General features: G+C 37.3%; 1 protein-coding gene and 1 long non-coding RNA gene across 10 annotated transcripts in view; one reads left to right on the forward strand and one right to left on the reverse strand.

The window, feature by feature from the left end:
* The window catches only part of LOC140621525 (uncharacterized), a 461,525-nt gene that overhangs the window by 259,716 nt on the left and 176,740 nt on the right, over nucleotides 1-25,069 (forward strand). For 2 of the 9 annotated variants that reach the window (XR_012021267.1, XR_012021262.1), the window contains exon 5: nucleotides 17,115-17,241. The exons of the other annotated variants lie outside the window; for them this stretch is intronic. This is a non-coding gene — a long non-coding RNA (uncharacterized lncRNA). The remainder of the gene's footprint in view (nucleotides 1-17,114; nucleotides 17,242-25,069) is intronic. 9 annotated transcript variants of the gene reach the window in all.
* The window catches only part of CYYR1 (cysteine and tyrosine rich 1), a 106,474-nt gene continuing 89,300 nt past the window's right edge, over nucleotides 7,896-25,069 (reverse strand). The window contains exon 4 of the mRNA XM_072806646.1: nucleotides 7,896-14,397. Within this exon, the coding sequence (XP_072662747.1) occupies nucleotides 14,213-14,397 (185 nt within the window). The 3' untranslated portion in view covers nucleotides 7,896-14,212. The remainder of the gene's footprint in view (nucleotides 14,398-25,069) is intronic.

Genomic DNA, 25,069 nt, shown 5'->3' on the forward strand with positions numbered 1-25,069 from the left:
CCAGTAGGCAAGGGAACTTATTGATACAGTCCATGCAGTATAGACTCCCTGGGAAGAGATACAGGGAAGAGGGATGGAGAGTGAATCTAGAAGGACAAGATGTGAAGTATGTGGTACAGAAAGGGTTAATGGAAAGAGTACTTTTTAAATTTCTGTTCAGCATTTTGTTCATCCAACATTTTGGGTATCTTGTATCATGCCGTATATTTGCTCAAAAATTATTATATAATGAGTAAACATTTGGCCTTTATTTTTATTTCTACTGAGCTGTCTTTAAGAACTTGTCTACCAATTGCCAAAATTACAGTCAAATCACATTAAAAAATGAAAGAAATAATGAATCCATCTAAATAGTTTGATAAAATTATTTTTCTCTGTTCATTTGAATTTGACCAAGCACTAGTTTCAGTTAAGTTCTACTGTATACCTATTTATTATTCTTTTAAAAGATTTTATTTGTTTATTCATGAGAGACAGACAGAGAGAGAGAGAGAGAGAATTTGAGAGAGAGAGAGAGAAGCAGAGATATAGGCAGAGGGAGAAGCAGGATCCATGCATGGAGCCCAACATGGGACTCAAACCCAGGTCTCCAGGATCAGGCTCTGGGCTGAAGGCAGCGCTAAACCGCTGAGCCACCCGGGCTGCCCCCTTATTTATTCTTTACTGGGAGATATGGGCTAGTTATTTAAACCTTTGTATTTTGTTTATGCAGAAGGCAGTTGCCCATACTAAACTTCAATTGTTCACTCCTAGAATGTCCAAATGACTGAATGGACATCTGGAACAGATCCACTGAGATTTTATTTGTATGAGAGATGATGAAATCTGGGCAAGGTTCATCTTCGGGGAGGAAAGGGGAAGAATTGTTCCCATAAAATATCCCAGGTTTCAGAGAAGAGTGGATTTTAAAAAATAATAATAGCACAATATCTAACACTAGAATTTGTCCTAAAGTTCTTTCCTTATAGATCTATGTCTACGCTTAAGGTAGAAGAGAGGATGTTAGGTCAAAAATGAAAGAAATATTTTCACAAGGTAGGTCCTGAGATCTTGAGAACATGCAGTATTGCTGCTTTGAGCTTAGCATCTTCTGAGAAAGAGCTACTTTCCCATTGAGCTCAAAGTGCAGCATTTTCTTCATTTGTTAAGGGAGAGAACATAGGAAACTCTGGTATATTGGAGAGTCCACCCCTTCAGTGACCCAGGCCTCAAGATGTATGTGTCCTAGCTCTATTGGCATATGTGGCCAATAGGTTTCAACAACAGCCAGAGGCAGACACCGCACCCCAGTCATTCTCCAGGATAGCTCTGCTACTGCAACAGTGGGCAGTGACATTGCAATACAGAATTTCCTGCAGTAACAACAGTATTGGTGGCTGGGCCACCAAACCATCTTAACGGTGCTCTTTAGCAGCATGGCAGTACCACATGACCTACATGCAATCTAGTGATTGGCATCTGTCTCGTCAATAGCATCAGTAAAGGGGAGCTAGAGAGAAAGATATGGAAGGTACAACCTGATAAATGGGAAGCCCCAGATATACTTTCTGGGGTCTCCCAAATATAATTATAGGCTCTATGTTGCAGGAATCTGGAAGTCTTACAATAGCAAATGAGGCCCCCGATATGGAAGTATCGTTACTAGATAGCTATGACCTGGAGAAATACAGACCTCATAAATATTTTAATTTTTGACATTCATTCATATATAGCTTTATGATGGGAAAAACTACTTTATTCCTGGATTACTGTAGGACTCTGCTGTTTATGCAGAATTATCTAGAAGACTAAGAAAGACTGCCTTTTTCTTTTTTAAACATTTCCCCTAACTATCCTAAGATATTGCTATTGACTAATTTAATATTTTATTGTTTCTATGTATTTTTTCTTTTAAAATTCTGCCAACATCTTGAGATTTTTTTTTAAATGTATAACAGAAAGCCAACAACCAGTTCCATAGGAATATGGAGATATGAAGAAAGTAGATGCTGTTTTTACAGTTTTCATTCGTGCTACCAACAGTTGTGACTGTCCCTTCAAATTAGTTAAAAGTTCACATCATTTTGCAGATGTCCCCTTCCTTTATCTCTCTCTCTCTCTCTCTCTCTCTTTTTTTTTTTATAAGTATTGACTCATCCTTTTGTCCTGGTCAAAAGGAAATACAGAGCATCCACAGAAAATTCAGAGTGGTTTCTGTATTGGCAAAAGTCATGCCCTGGGAGATAATTGGGTGAGGTGTCTGCTGGGAACAGGTGCTGTATCAGATATAAAAGGGTCCTTTACTCTCCATCTCATCCACAATGTACATAAAAACTGGGACTGAAGAAGACCAAGTGATGAATTGCAACAGAAGGCCAAAGGAAAGGATATGAGTCATTAAGATTGTTCAAACACGTATAATCATCCACTTTGAACTTAAACCATGGAAAGACAGCTTCTGTAATCAGCCAGAGAATCACCATGGGTAGCTTTTACAGAGAGTAAATATGGAGATATTTCTTTGCATCATTAGAAATGTATTCTCACTGAAAGACTTTTTTTAAGGACTATAAAGTGCTACATTTACAGTTTCTAGATCTGCAAAATGGGAAGAATAACACGTATACCCTGGGATTGGAAGATTCTGTATACTCTGGGATACTTAAAAGTAAAGTGCTTATAACAGTGCCTGGCACCAGAAAAAATTACGATGATGTAAAGTAATACATTCCTAAGAACCATTGAGAATCTTTTTTACAGTGGTAAAGCAGTACTGCTTTTCAGAATTTAGATTAATCACTATTGCTAAAAAAAAAAAAAAATCACTATGGCTTTCTCTACATATCAAATAATAATAGCACAAAAGTTGGTAGCCATTTTAAATCCTATTTCCAGCAGTTTTGTTTTCTTTTTTACTTCATTTCTGAATATTTATTGTTGTTGTTGTTGTTTTAACATACACCAAGGAAATGGCAATGTGAAAACTATGATATCTTATTTTGGTAAAAATGCCTTTAGTTAATCCCTTTGGACATTGCTTCTAAAGTTTAAATTACATTGTATTCTGTTCTATGGGAAATGTGATTTATGAGGCAATTCTTTTCTGATATTTGGTTGGTATTTTTTTTATGTAAAAAATGAGCTCAATTTTAATCTGAAGAGAGCCACTCCCAAACTGACATGTTGTCTTGTTCTCACTGAATCAGTCAAGACGAGCCTGTTCATTTACTTGAATGGACATGTGTTAATACTGTGCTTAATGACAGTATATCTGGATTGACATGTATCATCAATTAAAAACTATGAAACTATAAGCTTTTATCCAGTTCTTTGACCTCTATCTTGGATAACGGACCCCATGGAGGATATGCTGCTCACTATAAAATCTCTTCCTCGAATTCTTAAAAACAGTTAAGAAATCTGGGCAAGGTATATAAGAAGGGTACAGAATAGGTACCCTAAAGACCAGAGGTGAGAATCCATGAATTCTGACACAGAAACCATCACACCTCTCAGAGTATAAGCCATCTAGCTACATCTGGAAAGATGAGCAGGGATTCCACAGAAGAAGTCAGAGACTTTTTGAAGAAGGAAGTTTGTCTCATGTGTTCAGGTGGTGGCAAGAGACCCAGGGAGTGGGTCTCTTTGTCTGTAAAATGCATTTTTATAGACAGAGCAGAAAGAACTGGTCTTTTAACTACTATAATTCTTCTGAACTGCTTTCAAGCTCTTCCAGTCAACAGAGAAAATAATACACAAGATGTGTGATAATGAAGACTCTAACTTACAATAAGATCCCGAATAGTAAAGCTGAATCACTTGGCTCTATCCATCCCTCAGGTCATGGAAACAATATGAGATCTCTTATTTACTTACTGCCTATAATCAAATGTGATTCAGAAAGCGATTCCCCTGCCTCTTCTTCACACTATGATGTGTCAGGCAACGCACACTCAAAAGCTGCCCAAAGTTGGGTCGGAAGAGGGGAAGCAGAGCTGAAATGGGAATAAAAGAAACTCACTGAATTTTTTAAAATCATATATTCCTTAAGGCATCCGGAGAAGGCAAAATTCCCAGCACATGTTTCTGCAGTTCCAGACATTTCCTTAGATTTGTTTTCCACTTTTTAGTGAAGGTATTCAAGAATAGGTTAGGTGGCAACTTGATCCACTGAACACTCATCTGGAAACTTGTCTTGGAATTCTTTTCTTGATGGAGATTAAATATCTTGGAACAAAGTTGAAACAAAGGTTAGAACTGGGGCCACGTTAAGACTTGTCCATAAGGTATGCGGTATGTGGTTTACTCCATTCCGTGCCAAAATGTGATGTGCTTTAGTGAAGCTCATAAATGAAGCTCATGAGAAACACAAATGTGCGTCTCTGTTTAGTATTTCTGAGCAGCACTCCCCCAATTAACACGGCCCCGGGACTGTCGCTGGCTCTCTTCTACCCTCGTCAATTCACTGAAAGCAATTTGATCACAGCCAAGCTTGGCCCTGAGATTCTTTGAGCTGTTGAGCTGGTATATTCCCATTAGAGGGAAGATCGCCTAAACTCCAAATAATGGACTTAACAGAGAATGAGATGAAATATCCCTGCTCTGGTTGGCTGACTACTAAGATAGCTAATGCTCTCACCTCCTGGTATTTGTGGTCTCATGTAATCTCCTCCTCTTTTGTGCAGACTTGACCTAGTGACCTGATTCTAAGGAACTGAACATGGCAAAAGTGATGGCATGTCACTTCCAAGATTGGGTTTTAAGTCTGTGACTCCCCTCTTGCTGGCAGTATATTTTGCTAGCATGCGCTCTCACTTTATGGCTCTTGTTGCTTGCTTGCACTGGGGGAGCGAGCTGACATATTTCAAGATGCGAGTGGTCTCTGGCCAATAGTCAGTGGGTAAAGGAGGCCCTCAGTCCATAAGCCTATAAGGAATAGAATCCTGTCAACAGAATCCTCTATGCATGTGAATGAGCTTGGAGGCACACTGAGATGACCGTGGCCCTATGGGAATCCCTGAGCCAGGTAACCCAGCTAAGCCACACCCAGGTTCCAGGCCTATAGAAACCGACATCATTAATGTTTTAAGCATCTAAGTTCTAAGCTCGTTCATTCCACAGCAGTGGTGTCTATCTGCTTACAGAAGTGGTAAGGCTCAGAAGTGGGAGTACAAAAGTTGGAAAGAGGATAGATATGTATATTTGTGTCTGCCTGAGTCACCAACCCAGATAGAATCTTTGTGACAGATGTTTTCAGTATACTGTTTATAATCATTGCAACAACCTGGCAAGGGTGGTGTTATTCACATATTTTGGATAAGACTTAAGTAATGGTAACTAAGTTACTTGGCACAGAACAACATAGCTAGGAGGTGACTGAGATAAGAGAGAAACAAAGTCTAACTCTGAGGCCCTGGATCTTTCCTCTGCCTTTACCATCATAGGTGGAAAGGTTTGGGTGGGGTTTAGGGTACAAATAAGAATCACCTGTAGATCTTTCTAAAGCTTGTGATGGTGCTTTCCTTTCTGGAGGTCCTGACACGGTTTGAAATGAAGCATATCACCCAGTGGGGCTGCAGCAGAAAAGCATTGGACTTCTAAATTCAGCTATCACCCTTGCAGCTTGGGCCTATAATTAGAAAATATAAATTGGACATTTAAGCCACATTCTGACTGGGGATCTGGAAGTCCTTAGCAGCTTGCGTGGTGATTAGGAAGATGATCATGTGACTGGGGCACTCTTGCTGTTAGGTTGTTTTAATTAAGTTACAAATAAAACAATAGCATCCAGAGTTCTGCTATTTGACCGGCTTCACATAGTCTGATGCATCCAGAACTCTACCTCACTTAGAGCCAAAAGTTGGCAAAATGGGTTTGGCTAAACAAGGATCGGTTGAGAGTAGAATGGATGAATGGTAAGCGCTGTTTTCATTTGGTGACAGGAACCAGATAATAAAATAATGGAAGAGCACACCTCAGTGCTGTACCTTAGGAAGATATGTTTGGCCTTGGATGCTCCTATAGTGACTTCTATTGCTGAGCAGGGCAGCTCAGCAGAACAGAGTAGACTCTGAGCTGTCTCACCAGCTCCTTGGCCAGGTCCAGGTTCCCTCTTCTACATTCAGCCCTACAGCTCTTGCAATAGCCTCCCTGCTTCTGGCCCTGAGAAGGGACTGAGTGGGCTTCTTCTTGCAGATCACAGCCTTACTTCCACAATGGCCTCATCACACCTGTTTGTGGAAGACACTGCAATTAATGACAAAGTGCACAGTCTGTCTAGACAAGATGACTGTAATGCTACTTCTTTACCTCTCTGGTACCTCATTACATTTTGCATAGATTTTTTTCTAGAGCAGCACTGCCCAGGAAGCCAGCTGCTAGTTACATGAGGCTATCTATGCAGCTTTGAAATGTGATTAGTGAGACTGAAGAGGCGGATTTTTCATGTAATTTAATTTCAATTTATTTGAATTCAAATAACCATATGTAGCTGGTGGCTAATGTGTTGGATAGCACCATTCCAGAGGCTGGCCTCCTTATGTTACTCTTTTGTTAATTTAGTTTGGGCTAATATTTATAGAACATCTTTTATGTGCCTAGCACTATACTTAGAATTTTGCATGTATTCATCCAATTTTCACAAAACCTAATGAACCTCATTATATTATTTACGTTTTCCAGAGCAGAAAGTTAAATTTTATAGAGACGAAGAAGCCTGTTTCAAATCATACAGGCAGGAGACAGGATTCAAAATAAAGTCTATCTGGCTTCAGTCCCTTGTTTCTGTACAAAAGAATGAGACTAAATCAGCGGAAATGAAGGGTGAAACAAAATGGACACAAGACGATTAAAATACAACCTTTACTATAATGAGTTATTTCATTTTATTGCTTATTGTAAACACTCTGGCCATAGCACACACATTAGTTTTTAAATAACTGTAATTCAAAGCTGTCACATTATATACTATTTTCCTTCAAGATGTATCATCTATGAAAATACCAGTAACTCCAAAAGTCTATATGGATAATGTGCACATTTATCCTATTGTGACACTAAAAACAAACAGTAAAAATAGTCATCAGTGTAGGTCTTTGGGTCTGTGCTGTGCCGTAAGGGTAGCCATAAAACAACCCAAAGGGGGGATGAGGTGGATTCGTGGATTCAGATGGCTCCTATGCGGGTAGTGTTTGCAGAACATAGGAGGTACACAATAAATGTTTATTGATGACAAAGATGATGAGAATTCAATTTGCAATCTGGTCTTTTCCTTCCATTTTTCTTAAGGAATTTATGGCTCATTTGCAACCAACATTGTAAATGTCACAGAGACCCCCACACTTTGAGTTGCAGAGCTGCTGTGTAATTGGATCTGGTCACACTTGCAGAAGAGAGAGAAAGCATATGTACTGTTAAAACTGTGCTAAAATTCCAGTCCTTAGAATAGGCTGGAACTCTTGAGTGCTTTGTGTCCTTTTAAGTCAGAAAATCATCAGTGCCTACAAATCAAGTAAGTCATTCAAAACAAATCTAGCTTTTAGATCTGATCAGCTAGACTTCATTTCAGTCAGATCAATGTATCTGAAAGAAAATATGATACTTCTATGAAGTACTAAGTTTCCTAACTACAAGGACAGGAACTATAATTTTATACCTTAAGATACTTCTTTTGATTATTTTATTCAGCAAAATTCTTAGAATCATTTTGGGACTTCACTGAATTATGATGATGATGTTAGATTAAACATTTTAGATTTAACTACAAAGTGACATAAAAATTTGAACATCTTTTCCCAGTATTCTTTTATGCATGCAGTGCAGTGTATTTAAGCAGACTTGTAAGAAAGATCTTTCTAACCAGCTACTAGCAAGTTGTGTTCATCATGGTGTACTTCTGGTGAATAAAAGTGATACAGTTTTGTTGTTGTTCAGATTTATTTATTTATTTATTTATTTATTTATTTATTTATTGTTGTTCAGTTTTATTGAGAAATAGCTGACATGCATCACTGTATAAGTTTAAGGCATACAGCATGATGGTTTGCTTTACATATGTTGTAAAATGATTATCATTGTAAGTTAGATAACATCCACCTTCTCATATAGATACAATAAAATGAAAGTAAAGAAGATATAACAAAAAAATGTTCTTATGATGAGAACTCTTAGGATTTACTCTCTTAACACCTTTCTTATATATCATACAGCAATGTTAGCTCTAGTCATTATGTTGTATGTTACCTCCCTAATGCATATTTATCTTACAACTGGAAGTTTATAACTTTTGATCACCTTCTTCTAATTCACCATTCCTCCCACCCACCATCTCTGGTAACCACAAGTTTGATCTCTTTATCTATGAGTTGTTGTTTCCTTTTAAGATAACACACATGCAAGTGAGATCATAGAGGATATGGTCTTTTTTTTTTGTCTGATTTATTTTGCTTAGCATATCACTTTTAAGGTCCATCCTTGGTGTTCCAAGGTGTTCCTCATTTTTAATAGTTGAATTACATTTCATTGTGTAAACACACACACACACATACACACACACACACACACACATCTTCCTTATCCATTCATCCATTGATGGACACTTGGTTTGTTTCCATGTCTTGTCTAATGCTGCTATGAATATGGGGGTACAAGATATCTTTTTGAGGTAGTATTTCCATGTTCTTTGGACATATTCTCAGAAGTGGAATTGCTAGATCATTTGATAGTTCTATTTTTAATTTTTTAAAGATTTCCTCCATACTATTTTCCATAGTAGCTGCACCAATTTACATACTCACCAGCAGAATCTCTTATGATCCTTTGAATTTCTGAAGTATCATCTGTAATGTCTCCTTTTCTATTTGTAATTGTGTAGATTTGGGTCTTTTTTCCCTCGGTTGGTCTGGCTAGGATTTTGTCAATTTTATCTTTCCAACGATAACCAACTCTTAGTTTGGTTTATCTTTTCTATTATTTTTATGTTTTCTATTTCTGCTCTAATCTTCATTATTTTCTTTCTTTTGCTAACTTTGGGCTCAATTAGTTCTTCTTTTCCTAGTTCCTTAAGGCATTGAGTTAGGTAGCATATTTGGGATCTTTCTTGCTTCTTAATGTAGATATTTATTACTATGAGCTTCTCTCTTACAACTGCTTTTGCTACTTCCCATGAGTTCTGATGTGTTGTATTTCCATTTTTAATTTGTCTCAATAAACTTTTTAAATTTTAATTTCTTATTTGATCCACTGGTTGTTGAGGACAGTGTTAATTGTTATATATTTGTGAATTTTCCAGTTTTCCTCATTACTGATTTCTAGTGTCACACTATTGTGATCAGAGAAGATACTTGGTAGGAGTTCAGGCTTCCTAAATTTGCTAAGACTAATTTTGTGTCCCAACGTATGGTCTATCCTGGAAAATGTTTCATGTACCCTTGGGAAGAATATGTATTCTGCTGTTGTTGAGTAGAATGTTCTGTATACAACTGTTAGGTCCATTTGGTCTATAGTGTTGTTCAAATTCACTGTTTCCTTATTGATTCTCTGTCTGGATGATCTATTTTTGAAAGTGGGGTGTTAAAGTCCTCAACTATTATTATAATACTGTTTATTTTTTCTTTTAACTCTGTTAGTTTTTGCTTTATATATTTAAGTCCTCTCTTGGGCACTTAAATATTTATAATTGTTATATCTTATTGATGTATTCACACTTTTATCATCACATAATGACCTTTGACTCTTTTTTACTATTTTTAGTTTAAATTCTATTTTGTCTGATATAAGTATAGCTATCCTTGCCTTTTTTTTTTTTCCTGGTCACCATTTGCTTGAAATGTCTTTTTCCTGTCTGTTCATGTTCACTCTCAGTCTCTCAGTGTCTTTAGGGCTAAAGTGAACCTCTTTTAGGCTGATATTGTTGGATCTTGTTTTTTTAAATCCACTCAGCCATTCTATGTCTTTTGATTGAAGAATTTAGTGCATTTACATTTAACATAATTGTCTGTAGGTAAAGGCTTACTATTGCCATTTTGTTAATTTTTTTCTCATTCTTTTGTAGAGCCATCATTCCTTGATCATATCCTGCTGTCCTTTATTGTTTTGATCTTTTTGGTGTCAGTATACTTGGATTTATTTATTGTGTTCTTTTGTGTGATTACTAGATCTTCCCTTGTGGTTACCATGAGATGTGCACAACATATCTTAAACTTATAACACTCTATTTTAAACATATTAATAACTTAAATAGAATTTTTATACTTTACACTTTTACTTCTGCCCCTCTCATTTTAGATTATTGCTGTTACAACTTATATTTTTTATATGGTGTAACTAATAACAGATTATTGTATTTATGGTTTTTCTTGCTACATTCCTCTTAAGAGAATTTTAAACTAGAGTTGTAAGTGAGTGATATATCACTATTACCATATTGCAGAATCCCATTATGACTACATATATGCTATTGCCAGTGAGATTCATGTTACCTTTCTGTGTTTTTGTAATATTATTTATAAAGGTAGTTAAAGAACTCCCTTTGGAATTTCTTGTAAGGCAGGTCTGGTTGTAATTAACCCCCTTAGCTTTTGTTTGTTCAGGACAGTCTTTAGCCTTCCTTCATTTCTGATGGACAGCTTTGCCAGCTATAGAATTTTGGTTGACAGTTTTCTTTTAATATTTTGACTATGTCATCCCATTTTCTCCTGGCCTGAAGAGTTTCTGTGGAGAAATCCAATAGTCTTATAAGGGGTTCCTTGTATGTAAGTTCTCTCTTTTCTCTTGGTGCTATTAAAAATATTTTGTCTTTGAGTCTTGACAATATAATTATAATGTGTTTCAGTGTAGCCCTCTAAGGTTCAGCCTGTTTGGGATCCTTTGGGCCTCATGGATCTAGATATCCATCTTTCTCCCCAGGTTCAAGAAGTTTTCAGCCATTATTGTTTTAAATAGATTTTCTGTCCCTTTTCTCCTTCTGGAATTCCTATGATGCAAATGTTATTTCTTTTCATTGTCATATAATTTCCATAGGCTATCTTTGCTGTTTTTAATTTTTTTCTTTTTTGACTGGATAATTTCCAATGTCCTACCCTTTAGGCTGCTGATTTTTTTTCTGCATGTTTGAATCTACTTTTGAAACTCTCTACTAAATTTTTTAGTTCATTTATTGTATTTTTCAACTCTGGGATTTGTTTTTGTTTTTGTTTTTTGTTTTTTTTTTTTGATGGTTGCTATTTCCTAGTCAGATGTCTCTTTCTGTTCATGCATTGTTTTCCTAATTTTGTTTCATTGTTTGTCTCTGTTCTCTCAAAGTTCACTAAACCTCTTTAAGGGAATTATTCTGAATTCTTTGTCTGATAGTTTATAAATTTCCATTTCTTTAAGGTCAGTTGTTGGAGCCTTTTAGTTTCTTTTGGTGGTTCATTCATATTTCCTGATTTTCCATGATCCTTGATTTCTTGCATAGGTATCTGAGCATTTGAGTAATTAATCTTCACTTCCAGACTTTACAGTTTTGCTTTGGCAGAGGTAACTTCACTGGTCAGATCATTTTGTTTTCCTGGGTGTGTCTGTTGGTAATGTCTTTGGGCAGGTTGGGCCTGCTATTATGGACTGCTTTGGGCAAGGCAACTATTCAAGTCCTGAGGACAAGGATGGAGTGTTGTGCCACTGGCTGAAAATAATTGGATATGACTGCTGGCTTGGTTCCCAATCCAAATGAGGCTGTAGGACCGGGTCTTCAGTTGACTTATTCTCTTCTAAGACTTATTAGATGATTGGGATTGGGTCTATATTCAGTAGTAGATGGAGCTATGTTTCCTGCTTCTCTGCTCTGGCAGGACAGCAGCCAATGTTCAGAGCCCATTAAAGATCATTATTCGGGGATTCCAAATCAGGTCTGAGTGTCCAATGAATTCCCTGATCAGGTGATGCTCTACAGATGGAGGAAGCCATGGGCTGTGCTCTCTGTTCAAGTGTCACTGTATGTAGGGCTGTTAGAGGGACTATGCAGTTCCTGTGTGTTCTGGTTAAGTTCCCTGGTCAGATAGCTGAATGCTATATTCAGGAATGAGCAAGGCCATACATTAGTTTCCCTGCCTGTGTGCAACAGGAAAAGCAGCTCTAAAACTGGTAAAGCTCTTTGTTGTCTTAACTCAAGCAGACCCATGCCTTTTATGATCCCTGGCCAAATGAGGCCACTGACTTTGCAAACTACTGGCTCTCCCTTCTCTCAGCTCTAGGCCATGGAGCTTTCAGGAGTTGTCTCGAGCCCTTCTGCTCAGATGGGGCTGAAGGCACTCTCCATGGTAGATGGGGCTGTTACTCAGTGCCCTGCCTGGGTACGAGCAAGCTGGGCTGTGGGGCTGGCAAAATTTTTGTTTGAGAATCTGAATCAAGCAGATATGCACCTCTTCCAAGTTCACTCTTCCCAGTTTGGTTCAGCAGATGAGTAAGGCCACTGAGTAAATAGGTCTAATTACTATTTAGACACTGCCAATATGAACCTGGTCTGCCAACAAACATGTGCTAGTTGTTGCAAGCCCCTTCCTCATTCTCTGTCACAGTTATATTTCTGTTGGCTGAGCCCTACAATTCCAGCAGTATGTGATGAGGGTATGGATGCCCACAGAGTGACCCACAATGCTGGGGGGCCAGTGCCTGATTGCTCCCTCTTGGGTTCTCTTTTCCACTGGAAGAAGTGGAAGCTTAGGAGACACCTCTCCCTATGGTGCTATACTGTCCTGGGGGGAGGAGCAATACAGTCAACATGTAGACACTTCTTTTACCCCTCTAATGCAGTCTATCTTGGTCTCTGAAGTGCGGGAAGGGGGTGCTTCAGCCTCATTCCTGTGTTCTAGGATTCTCTCTGTGGTGTCTTGTTTTTGGATAATTGTTGGTTGTTCTTGTGAGGGGGAGCAAATTAAGGCATGATGTATGTCACCATCTTAGTAACATCACTTTCCCCCAATATTTTGTCAATGTAAATTTTAAATACACAAAAGGACCCACATAAAAATATAAATGTTAAGGTCACTTGCAGCAAAATACGGCACATTAGAATTATTTAGTAAAAAGTTTTATACTTGAAGGTAGGCACTTGGTAACATTTGGGTTTTGGCAAAAGGCAACAGTTTGATGTCAATATCTTAACCTTTCTATTAACTATATAACTTTTATAAGGGAATAGATTTCCAAAATATTACAGAAGAGAAACAAATTTGCCTAGACCATATATGAATGGAATTCCACAGACCAGAATCCAAATTTCATTTTTCCTTCTTCTTTGCATAAACTATTATATATCTTCATGGACAAGTTCTACAGTTTTACTCCCTGATGTAAAATCCCTTCGAACTATTTGGCTTCTAATCTTTTGATCTGAAAAGAAGTATTTGTTGCTTGTGGAATTTAATACAATTTTTTTCCCCCGCAGTTGGAATAACCTTTGTTATAATAAAACACTAATTAAAGTCAGATGATTTTTAGGTAGCAGTAGCTAGCACTAAAGAGTTCTTGGCTTCAGGCAGCTGTTGAATCCCTCTGGTCCTGTTTTAACTGTCAAATTAAATAGAAAAGATTCAACTATTCCAGTTGTTTTCATTATTGGAGGCATAGAAATTTACTTCACACTTACCTAAACCATGAGTAGAATGTTTGGGACCTATCTACCATTTGATTTAGCTGTCCTTTCTAGAACATTTCTCTACCAGATAGATTCCGTTTGAAGTCTTAGTAATAGGGAACTTCACAAAACAATCTAATAAGGAAGCTCCAACTCCTCTTTCTTATCCTGAAACCAAAGCTCCTTGTTCTTAACCAGAAATCAAAGTTCCTGTAGCTTCCATCCAGTGCTTCAAACAGTGAAAGGCACAGAGTAGGCTCTCACATACTTGAACAGTATTTATTGATTAACAAAAGAATGGATGATTCTAGTTCTGACTTTTAAAGCTACACAGAATATAGTTGTTTCCTTATGCAGTCCAGGCTGTTCTCTTCTCTTACAACATTCTTCTCTTTTCCTGGATCAGTATTGCAATTGCAATTTCCTTAAGCGATATGAGTTTCAGATGTTTTGTCTATCTCGTTACTCTTTTCTGCATATTCTTGCATTGATCAGTACTCCAGATGGGGTCAGCTCAGAGAAGTGTCAGTATCTCAGCCTGGATATTTCATTTGACATATTGTTTGACCCCAAAAAAGTATTCCTTAGAGCAATTCTCTCTTGTTTCTGAGTAGAGGCTTTTTATTCCATGCAAGATCTCTGATTGGCACATATTCTGTTCTGGGAGAAGGACTGTTTCCTCGAATTTCCAGGGTAAGGAGGGGGTGGAGAACGCTGTGCTGAAGCCTGTGGGGTCGGGGAGTAGGGAGGTGGCAAGTCGGCACAGTATTCCATCTCATGGTCATAACTATAGGGGGGTGGTGCCACTGAAAAACACAAGGTAAAAGGCATCAGGCATTTAGCAAATATTTGAGTGTCTACTATGTTTAAACCATTGGGCTGAGTACTTCAGGATGGGTCATGATTTTTGCCTATAGGTTGAAGGCACATATATATGAAAGGTCAAGTGCTACAAAACATGGTGCCATTGGCCAAAATGTTTAGAATTGGTTGCTTAGGGAAAGTTTCTTGGGCAGATAAAGGAAAGACTAGGGACTGATTCCAGATTGAGCAAAAGCATAGAAGCAAGAGAGCACTTTTGTTGAAAGCAAAAAGTACATGGCGGGGGTGGGGGGATGGGAAAAAGTGTTGAGGAATCTGATTGTATCATCATCCTGGTGGGCTTTGAATATCACATAAAGAGTGTGTGATGTGCAGTTACCAGAGATTTTTTGAATATGCAAACAAATATGCTTTGGGAAGGTGATTTTCTCATCAGTATGGATTGAAGTAGAATAAAAGGAGAGATGATGTAATAGTATATGTGAAGGATTATGCAGGACATATGGCATTGAGGGGAAAAATCATGACACCTTGGGCAGCTGAGTTCTTAGGTGATGACCAGGTAGGTACAGACAGGTGGAGAGTGAAAGAATGTGTCCAGGTATTGGGCACCCTTTATTGGGCTTCTGTAACCCAGAGGGCCATGGAGCCATTATAGGAATAAGAAAAAAAAAGTGTTGGTAAGCATGTTTGTGAATGGGAATGAAGAACTTAGTTTTCTAAATATTATTTGATAAATTTTTAAAAATTATTTTACTGTAATATATATTAGTGTGTTTTAAATCACATTTAATACACTTTATTGTGACTTTTTATGGATTCTGTAGTGATCTCAATCCCATGTCAAGGATTGGAGAGAGGTACCCCCTGAGTATTCCATGTCTTCAAGAACCAATCATTCTGCAACAACTGAGCAACCCCTCTGATGATTTTCCAATAGTTGAATTATCATCAAGATCATGATTCTAGTTGGAAATTGACATCCTGTAATTGCTTGCTATGAATGTAGTCTAAATCACAAGACTAGTGTCATAATAATGCAAATAAATGGGAAAGCTTTTTTAACATTAGAATGGCAGAAAAGAACAAGCAACATTTCAATAAACATATTTCTAAAATGTCTTCTAGGGACGCCTGGCTGGCTCAGTTGGTGGGGCATGCAACTCTTGATCTCTGGGTTGTGGATTTGAGCCCCACATTGGGTGCAGAGATCATTTAAAAATAAAGTTCTAAAAAAATAAAATATAAACAAAATGTCTTCTAAATTTTGCTCTTACCCATAAGATTATGGTAGTGTTCTGATCAATATGTAGGTACAAACATAGGGCTTCACCCTATATGCAAACACTAACAATGTTTCTTCTGGATCCCTTTAACTTGGCTTGCTTTATCAGGAGCTTGATGATTTAAACCACTTACTGATCATCCCTGAGCCTGTACTCAGGGATGTGAGGACACAGAAGTGGGTCATCTAAGAAAAAGGAAAATGTAGAGAGAGAACCGAGTAGGATGTCCTCTGAGGACTGCTCTACTGAGCCAAGGCTTCACAAGTCTCCAGTGGGCTCTACAGGCCAAGGGCTCATGGCACAGGACACAGCTGTATACAGCTTCCAGCTTCTCTAAGGCTGCTTTCTACACTTGGAGGCTGGACTATCAAAAGCTTTGTTTTCTGTAACAAAATGGAACAACTCCTGTGGAGTCTAAACACACATTCCCTCTGCATTACACCCACTCCTCTGCTTCATTATATCCAGGAGAACTAAGATTTATAATATACTTCATCCAAGCCAACAAATACAGGCTCCATGTAAAATAGAAAGTTACAGCTGGATACCCATTGAACTGTTTCTTGTAATCGTGTGGTTCTAAGCTGTTTTTATGTTGAAGGTTTTCCCTACCTCCTACTTGTGGAGCACACACTGAATGATTCTGTAGAATTCTGTAGAATCAGATTGACTCTGCACCATTCTCTGTCATGAAGCCGTGGAGTCTCTTTATGCTTCGGTAACAAAGCGTTTATATTTTGCTTTCTGCATTAAAACTGCTAGAGGACACTTCAGTGAGATTCCCTATGGTTTATACAGCTGCATGGTGAACATGCAAATTTAAGATATGATTACATTCATATAACCTTCTTATATAGCCTTTGAAGTTTGATAAAGTGATAATATAATGCAGAAGAACAATATTTTGAGGACTATCCATCATGAAATAAACATAGCACACCCTTTATCATAGCAGCTACTGGAAGACATTTTGAAATAAGACTTGTGTAGCTGTGGACTGTGCTGTCCTTCTTTCCTGCAGATAATAAGGTTTCACTAGGAAGTAAACTTTTCAAGGTATCAATTTTAGAAAATTCCTGATTAACTCTAAGAGGTTTTGTTCTTTCTTAAAGGTCAAATCATCTTTCAAAGATGTATGGATGCAGCTGGAGATATGGTGCCTTTGAAATCTTTCATCATCAATATTCCAACTCTCTGATTTAAGTACAGCAAATATGCCATTCATCTTCAATGTCATAGTTTTCTACAATATTTCAGAATTTATGGATGGTATGAAATTCCATAGAAGAAATTTAATGTTTTTCACTCGCTCAGGTCAACATCTCCGAATCAAAGGGGGAGATGCACAGCATTATCAAAACCTACCACATTATTTTTTTTAACACTTATTTTATTTATTTTTTTATTTTTTTAAGATTTATTTATGATAGATACACACACAGAGAGAGGCAGAGACACAGGAGGAGAGAGAAGCAGGCTCCATGCTGGGAGCCCGACGTGGGACTCGATCCTGGGACTCCAGGATCGCGCCCTGGGCCAAAGGTAGGCGCCAAACCACTGAGCCACCCAGGGATCCCCCTACCACATTATTTTTAAAAATTTGGAAACAGAGAAAAATCATCCATAATTCTGTCATTATACTTTAATAAATAATATATATAGTCTCTTCTAATCATTTGTGATTTTTATATCTTGTAGTCATGTAAAATGACTATATGTTTTTATACTTTGTATTATAGTTTTTCTTTTTCTGCTACATATTCTTCATAAACTTTATTGTTAATGGCTGCATATTATTCTACTGATTGTTCACTTATTTTGAGATTAACAATTTTTTTATCATAAATAAGGGAGAGATGAATATCCTTCTACACATAGACTTTTAAAAATTATTTTGAATTATTCCTTTTGATTAAAATTCCAGGAATCAACTAAGTGGTTATCATCATTTAACATTTTGGTAATTTAATAGAAAAAATAGCTCTTTATTTTACATTTCTTTGGTAGTAGCTAGATTTGACATTGATCTACAACTTGTTTACTGTCTGTAGTTTATATTTCTTTTAAAGATTTATTTTGTTTATTTGAAAGAGAGAGTTGAATAGGGGAGAGGGTCAAGCAGATTGCACTGAGCATGGAACTGACTCGGGGCTTGATCTCACAACCCTGGGATCATGATCTGAGCCAAAACCAAGAGTCAGATGCTTAACTGGCTGAACCACCAGGTCCCCCTACTGTTTGTAGTTTATACTGGGTGATTGTTGCTTGTTTTGGACTGGTAATCTAAAAACTGAAATCTTAATTAGAATCAAGGTATAATTAAGATAAGATATAAACAAGTATACAAATCTATGTATCTTTTCTAGGTATCTTTCTAAAAATAAGTGTCAAAATGGTTAATTATATTATTTTTACCTTATTGACATACCAAAACTTAAAACTTGTATATAACAAAATATATGCTTCTTCATCTTTTTGATCTCTTCTCTGTTGTTAAACTTAAAAATTTGCCTTCTCTTTTGGATATCTGATATATAACCAAACTATTTCTGAGTTTTTCCATTTAAATTATATATTTATAGCTTCCTTATGTATATTATTTTACTTGATATATTTTTGTGTCAAAGTTTATTTTTCCTAAGTTTTAAATTTTGGTCAAGCCAAATTATCCATATGGCTTCTTAATCCTCATTTTTCACATTGTTTTGTTATCTCTCCTTAAGTTTGTAAAATTTTAATGAACTTGTTCTGTTCCAATGACCAAGCTACATCTTTTTGTACCATTAACACCTCATTTTAATTATTTTTTATTTTAAATGGTTTTAGTATATACTAGGACACGTGAATCTCATGACATTTTTAAAAACATGCTTTAAAAATATTTTTTAACTGAGAAATAATTGACCTATAACATAGTGTAAGTTCAAAGTGCACAACATGTTGTCATGGTAAGCAAACTAAAATGTAAGTCTGTAAATGCTTCAAACATGAAATCAAAACACTAAGGACAATCAATCAAAACAGCCAACTAGGTTTTAAGCTATAGCCAGTGAAATAATTTCCTTTCTTTGCTTCCACATTTTCGCTATATAAGGAGGGGTACTCCTAACCACTTCCAGTTTGGTGCTGTCTGATTCAAATCAATTTTTGCTCAAATAAACACTTAAAATTTCTAGTATACCTCAATTTATCTTTTAATACATCTTAGCATTCACTTATGACATTTTAAAAGATTTATTTATTTTAGAGAGAGAGAGAGAGAATAAGTGGGAGAAGGGGCAGAGGGAGAGAATCTTCAAGCCGACTCCATGAAAAAGGTGGAGGCCCACATGGGGCTTGATCCCATGACCCATGAGATTGTACCTTGAGCTGAAACCAAGAGTCACATGCTCAACTTTCTAAGCCATCCAGGCAAATATAGTATATGACATTTTTAAAGACAACTCCTAATGTTATTGCTATGAACAAACCTTCTCCACCCTCTCACAAACCTCACTACTCACAATTTGCCCGAACCTTACTCAGAGCAGAAGCCCACAGAGCTCCCAGCTGGACCTCCACTGCCTCCATCCCCACCAGACAGACCCAATCCTGCACATTTCTCAACAGTGGCCTAACGTGTTCTCAAAAGGATGATATTATTAGAAGCTATCATTCCCCTTCCTCTCAGAGAGCTTCAAGAGAAGTAGTGTCATATTTTACATTCCTCTGTTACCATGAGAAAGACAAGCTCCTAGAACATCTTTCATCATGACCTCTAATTCTGGAGGGCTTTACACATCAAATCTAATTAATTATCTAAACTTTCCCCACCTCCTTTCACTGTGCTCAGGAGACCACAAAGTCCACTGTTAGGAGAGCTCTTTGTAATCTCACCTTTCCATCCCTTTACATGTGAGTCTAGCTCAGAATATGAGGAAATCCTCTTCTAATTGTGTCTGTTTTCCAGAGAAATGAGATCTGCTGAAAGTGAGAAAAATAAGGGGTTTTTTGAGCTTTGAGAAGAGAGAAGAATGCATGAGATAGTTGTGTCAGGGAACAGAAGTGGACATTCACCACACTTTTCTATTTTAATTAAAGTCAGACTTTCCCAGAGAGGGCAGCTTCCCCTCTAGCAGTATTAAATCACAGGTATTCATTTTCTCCCACACTCTACATCCTATAGGGCCAGAAGGTACACTGGGTATTCTCTGGGATTCTCACTTTTTAAACCATGGTCCATGTTCTCTCCTTAAAAACCTGAGCTGTTCTGTAGCACACACCATGAGATTATCCTACTTTCTACTTCTTATTAATACCTGTGGTCCACTCTGCCCTAGACTCTCATTCATTGACGATTTAGCATGAGGCCCATTGTCTTTCTCTGCAACACGATTTCTATTAGCATTCTTGATGATTTCAGCATTCATATGTTGGAGTGTCTAGCCTCAAGATGGAGCTTGCTCCTAGCCAGGGTGCCACAGAAGCAAATCAAAACTTAGATAACTTTCATGTCCCACGGGATGCCTAGGTGGCTCAGTGGTTGAGCATCTGCCTCTGGCTCAGGACATGGTTGAGCATCTGCCTCTGGCTCAGGACATGATCCTGGGATATGAAATCGAGTCCTGCATCGGGCTCCCTGTGGGAGGCCTACTTCTCCTGCCTATATCTCCACCTCTCTCTCTCTCTCTCTCTCTCTCTCTGTGTGTGTGCTCTAATTAATAAATAAATAAATCTTTAAAAAAAAAACAAATCTTTCATTTCCCTGGGAAGTTCCACTTGATGGGAAACAATATCCAGTCATCTAATCCCCAAACGTCAAGCCAACTCTGAGCTCTATGCTTACCTGTTTCTTCTCCCCCCAAACAAGGTTATCTATGTGGCCCCAGCAAATCAGGTACTTTCTATTTTTCTCTTTTTTTTTTTATTCTTTATCCTATAAAAGCTCTTTGCCTTCCACCTATTTTGCAGTTCTCTGCACAAAGACCATCTGCTCTGTGAAGCGTTAAACAGTTTGTCTGTATCACCTAAATTGTTTTCTTTAATCATTTTTTGAACACCTGGAGCTTTTTTGCCTTCAAAAATTTTTTTCTTACCCTTGTACCTATGTAAATCTGACTACCACTCTATCTCTCTAGAATACACATTCAAATGTATCTTGAATCTCACCTAGATTTCCAATTTTACTGATGACATTTTAAAAAGTTAATTTAAACTGATGTCACCTCTTCATGTCTTTCTTTATTCAGCTTAGATTTATGGTCCATCACTAAAATAATTTCTGTGCATTTATCATCAACTTTCTTATCTCCTTTTCCCTCCATTGCCTGACAAAACTCCAATCTTGATTAAATTCAACATTTTGGCTCTCTCAGATTTGTATCTAGGAGCTTCATGTGGCTAGAGAAAAATGCACAATCATATTGATTGATCTCACTTTCAATGAATGACTATATTCTTAAGTGTGGAGAGTCCTGGCGTTGCTTGGAAATTATGCATTCCTTTAGGTATTCTACCACCCATCCATTCTCTGAGATTCCTTACTTACGAGAATCTCCTCAACCCACTTTCAGCAGAAGACTTGCTTCTAATTTCACTAAAAATATAGGCACAATCAGAAGAGCATGTCCTCATATCATCAAATCCTTTGATGAGTACATGAAGGCTTTCCATGTTCAGTACATATACTAATGAGGCAGTGAATAATAAGGTGAATTCAATGATGCAGAGTTTTTATTTCTTTTTTTAAAGATTTACTTATTCAGAAAGTAAATAATGACAGAGATTGCACATATGTGCATGAGTGGGTGGGGGGAAGGAGAAAGAGAATCTTTGAGCAGACTCCTCATTGAGGCCCCACAATCCATGAGATCATGACCAGAGCCAAAAATCAAGAGTTGGATGTTCAACTGACTGAGCCACCCAGGTGCCCCTACAGTTTTGATTTCCTGATGAAATATTTCCATGAGATTTTAAAGACTACAAGTCAGTTATTTTATAAAATGTTCCTTAACCTGGATTTGTCAGACCTTTTCTTTCTTTCTTTTCTTTCTTTCTTTCTTTCTTTCTTTCTTTCTTTCTTTCTTTCTTTCTTTCTTTCTTTCTTTCTTCTTTCTTTCGATTTATTTATTTATTTATTTATTTATTTATTTATTTATTTATTTATTTATTCATGAGAGACACAGACTGAGAGAGGCAGAGAGACACAGGCAGAGGGAAAAGCAAGCTCCCCACAGGGAGCCTGATTCAGGACTCGATCCTGGATCCTGGGATTATGACCTGAGCTGAAGGCAGGCACCCAACCTTGAGCCACCCAGGTGTCCCATGTCAGACTTTCTCATGTTTAGATTCAGGGTGTGAATTTTCAGTCAGAATCCTCCACACATGAAGTTGTGCCATCCTCAGAGTAATTAATGCCGAAAGGTGCAAAATGTCTACCTGTCCTTTTTTGGTGATATTAATCTTTACTGCCTGGTCAAGATGTCTGGTTTTTCCACTGTGTAGTTACTATTTTTCCCCTTCTAACGAGCAACAAGCCTGAGGGTAGACACTTTAAGACCATGCAAATGTCTTGCTCCACTACAGCCTCTCCCCCCAGATTTAGCATCCATTAATGACACTTGTCCCAAACTTTTCTTATGTTTTAAAAAGATAATTTTTCCAATTTCACAACTCCTTTCTACATGCATCCTTTCTCATTTTTCTGTTCCCAAGATCCTCCCCTCTTTCTCCTTGGTTTACCTAAATCAATCTATCTATCTATCTATCTATCTATCTATCTATCAATCACCAGGGGGTTCAATAATGTACTTTAGGTTACAAATGTCCTGATAGCATTGAAATCTCTTGTTTTCCTTTTGTTGTCATTTGATTTTTTTTTTTTTTTTTTTTTGGCCAAGTCTTCTGTTATACTCTTTCTGTATTGTTTTTCTTTCAAGTGTGTATCAACCAAACCTATTTTTAAAAAAAGGGTTAACATATTCAGTTTCCTTTGTTTACAGTGAAATTCTGGAAAGTAGTGGAAGTATAAGACTTGACAAATAATTTTTATTTTCACACTAACAGTTTTTAAAACAATTGTAATTAAACAAGACACTGTTCATTCTACCAGCATGGCAGGGAAAAAAACTATTTTGGAAAGTCACTGTCCAACAAATGATCATGTGTAGCAAATCACCTTTTCTCGGTAATCTCCTCCCCAGTGCACAGTAATAATATTCATTGTAGGCATCCCCACTGAGCAATTTCACCAAGGCTTTCACCAAGGAATAAGATGACCTTGGCTAAATTATTTTCTACTCACGTATGTGGCCCCAAGGCTGAAGGACTATACAATAAATTGGGTTGCTATCTCATTTATCACAAGGTTAATTAATTAATGTAGGTAAAAATATTTTATATTTCTACAGATGAAAGACTTTGGTAAAGCATTCAATACTACTCTGTGTTTTTTTCCTATCTTTTAAGTAAAAGTTTAATTAGTAACTTTGAGAAGGAAATGGAAGTAATCAAGCACATTATGCTCTTTGAAGAGCTAGCCTTTTTGTAGTAAAAATGCTTCCACCATAAGGTTTATTATGTTTCTCACATTATTCAGTTCCCAGAACAATGCATTTACTGAAAATGCAACATGCTGCTGTGATCTGCCAGTATAAATGATGCCACGTTAAAGTTTTAAAAACATGCTTCCATGCATGAAATAGAAACTCCAAGCCCAGGAAAACACAAGCTCTCACATTAAAATATTTTATATCTTCTATTCTAATTTTAGAAAAAATATTTTTTAATGTTTTAAAATGTTTAATGTTTAATTTTAACTAAACTTTTTTGATCGAGCAAAAGTATAACTGGAATATTAACTACAGAGGGCTTCTCCTTGCCTTCTCTCCAATTAATGTCTCTATCTGACTCTCTGTTCTCTTGAGTTAGGGGTTAACCAGGTTAAAATGGGGAGGATAAAAAAAGGATAAAAAATAAGGATAAAAAATAATTCCCCCTATTTTTTCCTTATGCTCTAGTTCTAACATCATTACACTAACCCCAACAATATTTTTAGTAAGTTGGAAAGATTGAAAATTGTAAATTGCTTTTGTAGTGAGTAAAAACTATATATTCCGGGTGGAATTTAAGGTAAATTCTCTAGGTTTTGATACATAACTAAATGAGATCTTGTCATGAGTTGTGTTCTTCACTTGTTCAGCTATGTCTGCTGAGTGCCCATTATGTACCAGTCCTGGTATTACACTTGGGATTGAGTGATGAACAGAATAGACAATGATCCCTGCCTTCTGGAGCTAATATTCTAGAAGATGGGCAATAAACAATAAATATCACAATTAGATAAACAATATGGTATCTTAGAAGATTAAAAGCACTCTGGAAAGAAAAACAGAACAGAATAAGGAGGCCACAATGGGGAGGGACATAAGACAATCTTAAATAGAACAGAGCAGTCCTCATTCAGGAGGTGATCTTTGATCAAAAAGTTGAATTAAGTGAGAGAGTCCATGTTCTAGGCAAAGCCCTAAGATGAGAGGGTGCCCTGTTGTGTTCACCAGCACATGGAGTATTTCTGTGTTCATGGAAGAGTGTGACTGGAGCCAGAGTGGCAAGAGAGAGTAGACAAGGGAATAAGGTCAGATAAATAAAAAGAGAGGCTAATCATGCATTGCCTTGCAGGCCCTGGTCAGGAATTTGCCTTTTACTCTGGATTAAATGAGGAACCACTAGCTTTGACTCTTCTTTGGAGAAAATGGAAAACCACTGGGAGATTTTGAACAGAAGAATGATATAATTTGACATCTACTTTAAAAGGTTCAAGTTGGCCACTGGATTTAGAATAGACCCCTGGGGGCCAAAAGTGAATGCTGGAAAAACAGCTAGGATGTTATCACAGCAATGCACGTGAGAGCTGAGGATGGCTCCTACCAGGGAAGGAGCAGTGGGGACTGTGAGCAGTCAGACACTGCATATATTTTGAAGATGGAACTGGAAGTTTTCCTAGTAGGTTGCATGTAGGTTTGATAGAGGCAGGAGTCAAGGATGACTCAAAGGTTTTTGGCCTGAGCTTCTGCAAGTCCAGAGATGCCATCAGTTGAAAGGATAAAGGCTGTGGGCTGTGAGCAGAGGAGGTTTGCGAGGGATGATCAGAAGTACAACATTGAACGTGTTCAACTTGAGATGGCTATGAGACATCCAAGCCAAAATGTCCAGTAGGTGGTGGGATCAAATGAATCCGAAATTCTGGAAGGAGGTTTGGAATGGAGATTCATAACTTTAGGAGGTAATAGCATATAAATACTATTTTTTACCAGGAGGCCAAATGATATAACCAAAGGAATAAGTGTAGATACAGGCTAGAAAAAGACATAAGACTGAGCCTCGAGGCACT

This window comes from Canis lupus, chromosome 30 (genome assembly GCF_048164855.1).
Source record: "Canis lupus baileyi chromosome 30, mCanLup2.hap1, whole genome shotgun sequence".
Taxonomy (NCBI): Eukaryota; Metazoa; Chordata; class Mammalia; order Carnivora; family Canidae; genus Canis; species Canis lupus.